General features: G+C 40.2%; 1 protein-coding gene across 1 annotated transcript; it reads right to left on the bottom strand.

Annotated features, from left to right (window-relative positions):
* Positions 1–591: 591 nt before the first annotated feature.
* Positions 592–1,383, bottom strand: LOC112082812. Its single transcript, XM_024150333.1, has one exon. It carries the CDS (start codon positions 1,381–1,383, stop codon positions 592–594), a length of 792 nt encoding a protein of 263 aa, XP_024006101.1.
* Between the last annotated feature and the right edge of the window lie 6,100 nt (positions 1,384–7,483).

Genomic DNA, 7,483 nt, shown 5'->3' with positions numbered 1-7,483 from the left:
TCAGACAAAACGTTTTAGCTTTTAGGGAATTATGTAACTCGTAACAGTTGATTTATTTCTTGATTTTTATAAGAAAACAATGCACTTTTTTTTTCAAATTTTGGTACAGAAAGATTTGTTGAATAATAGAATGAGTTGTAAGATAAAGTAAATTTAAGAGTGGGAAAAATATATTTAATGATTAATGGACCAAAAGACAGCAAAGACAAGAAATGATAAGTGTGTTGGAGGAAGAGTAACACATAGAAGGCATGTGAATGTTAGCTTCACTCTAATATTCTTCCAGCCAATATCTTCTGTCTTTGTTCCAGCTCAGCTTAGTATCCTTTTTTCTTTCTTTCTCTTTTTAAATCGTTTTCATTGAATAATTTGGAAACAAATCATGTCGTAATTTATCAAATCATGACTGTTATTTTCCTTATTGTATCTGCTATAAATAAAAAATATCTTTTTCGCTGACAAATGAAAGATTTTCTTTTTTTTAATGAATATTAAATTTATTCAGAAAAAAATAGCGTTTCTACATTGTTTCATGCGAGTTTTAAGTATAAGACAATTTTAAATTCGAAAAAATAGTCTATCTTCCTAACTTCAAATTGATGGTCTTGTGGAGAACCATAGCTGCAGACCATCATCATATCGATGATCTCCCAGGTTGCGGATGGAACTGAATCTATTCCAAATGCTCTTGTCGATGACTACTATCAAACGAGCGGCTGATGTTAGTATGCCTCCGTGTCGTCGATCGTTTTGTTCCCTCCAGAGTGTATAGAGGACAGTTTGGAATAGGTACCTGATGAGGAACCACTTCACGCTTTGCTGATGAGATTCAGAGATAAGGTTGATAATGGTAGACCAATCCGCAGTGAAATTCCGGAGAAGGATTCCCTTTGCTAAATTAGTCCACACTTTTATCGAAAACCTACAGGAGAAAAACAGATGCTCGCGGGTTTCCATGGGATCGTTGCAGAAGATGCAGGCTGACGATATGTTCGCATTCCAAGCTTGCATACGCACATCCATAGCAAGACGATTATGCATAGCCAACCAAGCAATGAAGCTATACTTCGGAGAGTTATGTTTAAACCAGAGACTTTTTGCCCACCGCACAATTGGTGATTTATGCCTCAGCTGTTCCACCGTTGAGCTCGTCCGGAAGCTACTTTTATAACCTGTAGCGCCTGTCCTCCAACTGAGATCATCGTCCTTTCCCACCAGATATCTCCTCCGAACAAAGTCGATTTCGTCTTCTACCATATTCAGAATAGCGAGCCGGTGCCTGCGTCTGCGGTGGTTGAGAATGACATCCTCCACGGTAGACTCTTTGGGTATTCCCATGTCAACGAATCCTCTCACACCAATTTGAGGAAGCAGAGTACCCATTTGAGCCCAGTTTCCAGCCAAAACAGAGTATCTCTTCCATTACCGATATCAGTTTTGAGAAATGTTGCAGCTTGTTGGCGACTTTTCATCAGCTGCTTCTACATCCAGGATCCCGAAATATTGGTCAGAGCATCAGGCATTAACCAAATCGAGGAATTTCGAATCAGGTTAGTTTTTGACCATCACACCCACAAAGAGATCTTTGCAGTAAGAACCCGCCACAGAAACTTAAGCACACAGACTTCGTTGGCGACCTGTAAACTCTTCAAACCAAGTGCCCCCCTCAGACTTGGGTTTTCAGACATCCGACCACACCACTTTTGATCTCTTACGGTTTAGATCGGATCCAGACCAGAGGAAAGCAGAGCAGATACTCTCAATCTCTTCAATACATCGATTCGGCAACCGAAATGCTGACATCCAAAAATTGGTGAGACTAGCTATAACCGATGAGATCAGCTGTAACCTCCCTGCAAACGACAAGGTTCTAGCTGTCCAAGAGTTAACCTTTCCCCTGATCTTCTCTATCAGCGGGATATAATCCAGTGATCTCATTTTCTTTGTCAGCAATGGTAACCCTAAATAGCGAACCGGGAGGGTGCCAAATTCGAAAGGAAAGCGCTGAGAAATAGAATCCTTTGCAGCCGTAGAAACACCTGCTAAGAATGCCGTTGATTTCTCGATACTGATTCGCAATCCAGACATGCTCGAGAAAGCGTCGAAAGTACTCATTATTCCCTCCATAGATCACAGCGTTCCATCAGAGAATAGGAGAATATCATCCGCAAAACAGAGATGCGTCAACTGCATATTTGAACACTTTGGGTGGAACCCAAACCTTCCTTGAATCGCCTCCTTATCAAGCATTTTTGAGAGGACATTCATGCATATAACAAACAAGTATGGGGAGAGAGAACATCCTTGTCGAAACCCCCGCGCACTTCCGAAATAACCAGCTAATTTACCATTTACTTGAGCCGAAAAAGACGTCGTAGAGATACAGAGACGTATCCAATGAATGAATTCACGCAGCATGTGTAGTGCCTCCAGAATCCGCAGCAAAAACTCCCAATTAACTGTATCAAAGGCCTTTGAAATGTAGATTTTCAAGGCACATTGAGACGATATCGAATCTTTATGATAGTCATCCACTAATTCTGAAGCTAGAAGAAGATTCTCAAGAAGAAATCGATCATGAACAAAAGCTGATTGATTTGCCGCAATAAAATTGGGGAGAAGCTTCTTCAGCGATTAATAATGATTTTAGAAATCATCTTATAAATCAAATTACAGCATGCAATTGGTCGATAATCTCTCATACAATTAGCCCCCTCTTTCTTCGGAATTAACGCTAAGATCGTAGAGTTAATTACTTTAGGAAGGAACCCTTTGACGAAAAAAGATTGGATGCTCACCACTAGATCTTTGCCAATAATCGGCCAACTTTCCTTGAAGAATTCGACTGTATATCCATCTGTCCCGGAGATTTATTTGCTGGCATTGAAAAAATCACATCCTTAATCTCCTGTTCTGTAACTTCCCGCACAAGACTGTCCTGTTCAACAGAGGAACATCGATACCCAATAAGCTCTTCCAGTTCGGCAACAGTGGTGTCTCGCAGATCATCAGGCGTATGGTTTAAGAAAGTACGAAAGTGATTCACAGCCTCTTCCTTTATTAAATCATCTCCACTTATAACAGTTCCATCTGAAGTTTGCAACTCTCGTATACCGTTTCGAGCAGCTCTGACTTTAACAGCTCGATGAAAAGCCTTGGTATTCCTGTCCCCTACGTTCAACCAGTGCAGTTTTGATCTATGCCACAAAAACTGCTCTTCAATGTGAGCTGCTCGATCCCACCTCTCAAAAGCTTCACGCTCCTCTCCCTGAGCTTCATCACTTGGGTTTTGCAAAACCTGCTCTTGTTTAGCACATAGAAGATCATATTTAACCAAAACTCTCCTTGAGATATCACTCAGCTCATCTTGCGATATTGATCGAACAACTGGTTTCAGGTATTTCAATTTCTTGAAAAATCTAAATAATGCAGACGTGGAATGAAATAAAGGAGTAGTTTCATCCCAGTATCCCTTGAGAGCCTCCTTGAACCGTGGCAAGCCAGCAATCGCATAAGTGAACTTAAACGGTCGCCTCTTGCCTGGATTTTCACCACTTACAGAGAACCTGCATCTTAGATGATCCGAGCAACCTCCCGCCTCGAAAACAAAATAAGAGTTCGAATAATGATTAAGCCAATTGTTATTAATCAAAAATCTGTCCAGCTTCCTGCAAACTAACCCCTATGTTCTCTTGTTGCACCACGTGTGAAGCGGCCCATGAGAAGTGATATCGCACAAAACACCATCACGTATGAGCTCTTGAAGATCACGCATACCATTTATTGTAGCCGTAGTGACATTTGGGCCAAAATGTTCCTCTACAGCTGCAATCTCATTGAAATCACCCAAACCATCCACTTAAGCTGCCTGTATATTGGGGACTCAAAGTGTCTTCTAAGGTCACTCCAAGCTTCCCTTCTTCCCTCCGAAATTTGACCTATATAGAAAAGAGCATAAGAACTCTTCCGCAGACTCTGGAAGCTTCATAAGGACAATCAACTGATTACTTTTAAAAACCGGGGTCAATCTAACTGAGTCGTGCCAGACAACCCATATCCTTCCAAGTCGATTATGCTTGTAGTTGTGCATAAAAGACCATCCCGGGAAAACCTTCGACACAATTTCGTTCGCCTTTGTTTCCTTCACTCTAGTTTCTAATAAACCACCAAATTGAAACTCATTTTTCTGACACCACCCTCTCACTATCTCATGCTTTTTCTTTTTATTAAACCCTCTAATGTTCCAGAAAAATCCAGACATTAAAATTGGGATTTTTTTTCTTGTTTCTAGCTTTCTTCTTGCCCGTACCCTTGTTGGATGAACTAGGAGACGAGTTTGAAGTGGCGTGTAAGTATTTGTGCGTGGACTTTGATTGTCGTGGTAGAGAGATTCTTCCACCTTGCACATTTGTCTGACTCTCTTGCCACTGACTCTGCCTCTGCTCAGGCTCTCCGTCAGACGCACTAAAATCCGCAGCCTCACCTCCCTTCATTGTCTCATCGATAATAACGTTATCCTTATCTATAGTTTCCGAAATTATTTCGAACCGGGATGGTGAAATAATTACATTATTCGTATCAACTCCTCTTTCGATCACCCTGTTTTGTGGCTTTGCTGGGGATTTAGCAACTACCCACTCTTCCATTGCACCAACTTCACCAGTTTCCTTATTTCCAATACTACTCTTGGTTCCAGTAACTCCAGTAGTCTCTTGCACCACCTGTTTCCCAGTGATTTTTGGGCTCCCTGCTTCCACTCTAGGACTGGTAACGGAGTTCACAGGAATAGATTCCCCATCCGCTTTTGCCTTCCCTTGCACTGGCTCAATCGCAGGCTGTTCCACTAGCTCATTTGCCTTTGCAGGCAAGCTTTTACCCCTTGACAGAATAATCTTATCACCCGGAATTGCCCGGCAATCCTTCGTAGCATGTCCCCACTTCGCACATGAGGCACACCTAGGTGGGAGCTCGAACTCGTTAAAAACGACAGCGTCAAACCCGTACTAGCCTTGAAGCTAAACGACTCTGGGAGCTTCTTCTCAAGATTTACTTCAACAAAAATCCTTTGCCTCTTCAAAATTCTTCGCCCATAAAGTGTCGGGGTGCAACTTCTTTGGGTCTCCTAAAGGACTTGTAAGAAAACTTAACCCCTTTCAAGAAAACATAGATCGAGGAACATTCCACACAGTGACCGACATAGGGATGATCTTAACCTCCGATTGTGCTTCTTCCACCACCAGACTCCACTTAGACATAATCATTGGAATATTTTTGATACTCCACATCCCTCTCCTTAACACTCGCGCACGGATTGCAGCGTTTGGGATTTTGAATTTTATTGTTGTTTCGTCTACAAAAAACATATCAATCTTGGATGACTTGTCTCCCAAGTTCCATATTTTATTCACTGTCATGTGAATAAGCCCGATATGTGGCGCTTTGGAAGCAAACTTCCCCACGACACAATCTTCCCACAACGGTGGGGCGTTCTCAAAAACCGAGTCTGTGACGTTAATCGTTTCCACACCATTGATTTCTTCGACTACAACATCGTACTTCTGCATACCCACCTTTGGTGCAACCACCGATGACCAGGTTTTCACCTTGTCAGCTTTCCCCAACACGTCAACCCCATCCAACTCCTTTGGATCCGAAACCGCCTTACTTGGAGACGAGAAAACCGCCGTATCACACTCCACCGATCCCACCTGAAGCTGCATCTGCATCTCCAAAACCTCTTGCGAATCTGGTACCACCTCCTGTTGCAAAACCTGAACTGCATCGGCCTCCACTGGACCCGTCTCGGCCTCCTTCGGCGAGGAAACACCTTTTTCCGGTGCTGACATGATGGCCAAAGCCGTAGCGAAAGCTAGACCTCGGCAAAACCCTAACTCCTCTTTGTCGCACTTGAAATCGCCCTCCTCTGCTGACGTAACTCTTAACTTGGATCTGACTATTATAACCAACTTAAACCTCGACAAATGAAAGGTTTTCGCTGACAAAAGAAAGGTTTCATAAAAATAAAACATATACTAATATATGTGTGGGTTTCTTGATTTGTTCATATAGGTTTTTTTTCCTGCTAAAAGGGTTTGTTCATATAGTTGAGATGTACTAATAATAATCATAAAGCCTAATAATCATAAAGCCTAATAATCATAAAGCCATCTATCTGGCAGAACAAATCAAGATGTTGTCTATGACTAGATGATTACGGGATTTTTAAATCAAAAAAGTAATCGAAAAAAATTCTTTTAAAACGTATAATAATAGAAAAGAAGTCAAGAATTAATAATTGTGTTCCCATGCATGTTACTGCAAAAACAAAGGAATAAAATGGTACACCGATTTATGTACGTTTTCAAATAACACATGTCAATAAAATGAGCGCTCGGCTGAAAAGCCATAAATCCCTACAAAACAGGCTAAAATGCCATCACTCTAATAATTAATTTTTTTCGATTTTTTTTAATAAGGTTAACCCTGGAAATTCTTCATTTCTCCTTATATGTCAAGTTATTAACAAAAAAACCAGGGTAATATCCACCCGAATTCAACCCACCCGATAACCCATTTTATTTTTCATTTATTAATTACCTAAATTCTTTTTCTCTTCTCCAGCAATTTCTTTTAATTCTTTTAATTAATTTTCTTTTAATTCTCCTTATATTTCTTTTTTTTTCTTATTCTCCTTCGTTGTTAAAACATCGACAGATTTTGAAAACCACCAAAATCTCAACTTCATCATCCAACCCTTGCTTACTCATCCTCTACAATCAGTTTCTGTCTTTATCTCCTCTCCCCATCCATTGTTGATGATTCAAAACCCAGTTAGGTTTTCGTTTGGAGATTTGGGGATTATAAAATTTAGGGATTGAATTTGTCAAAATTGCTTGTTTGATATGTAAATCGGGTTGGTAACCCAGTTTATGTGATGATTAGATCTTTGCATAGATAATTTATCAAATATAGTTGTTGAATCGTAGTGATTCTTAGGTAGAAAATCCGAGTTCATCACCAAATCTGCAGAAGAGGACAACTGGTACGAATGGTACAACTAAGAGATAAGAGGACAACTCGTACAACTGGTACAACTATGAGATAGAGGACAATTGGTACAAATATGTATAACTAAGACAACTTAAATAATTGCTGATTGAAAATTCCTTTATTATAATTGTAAATCGGGTTGGTAATCCAGTTTTATATGACATAGGTATTTGCATGAATAATTTTTTAAATATAGTCGTTGAATCGTAGTGATTCTTAGGTATACATGAGTTCATCACCAAATCTGCAGAGGACAACTGGTACGAAAGGTACAACTAAGAGATAAGAGGACAACTAATACAACTGGTACAACTAGAACAACTACGAGATAGAAGACAACTAGTACAAATGGATATACCTAAGACAATTTGAATAATTGTTAATTGAGATTTTTTTTATTATATTTTCAAGAGATAATGAGCATCAACCACAC

This window comes from Eutrema salsugineum, unplaced genomic scaffold, assembly GCF_000478725.1.
Source record: "Eutrema salsugineum unplaced genomic scaffold, Eutsalg1_0 scaffold_7, whole genome shotgun sequence".
In the NCBI taxonomy this organism is placed as follows: domain Eukaryota; kingdom Viridiplantae; phylum Streptophyta; class Magnoliopsida; order Brassicales; family Brassicaceae; genus Eutrema; species Eutrema salsugineum.
The sequence above is the reverse complement of the archived record's forward strand: the minus strand, read 5'-3'. Positions and strand labels throughout refer to the sequence as shown.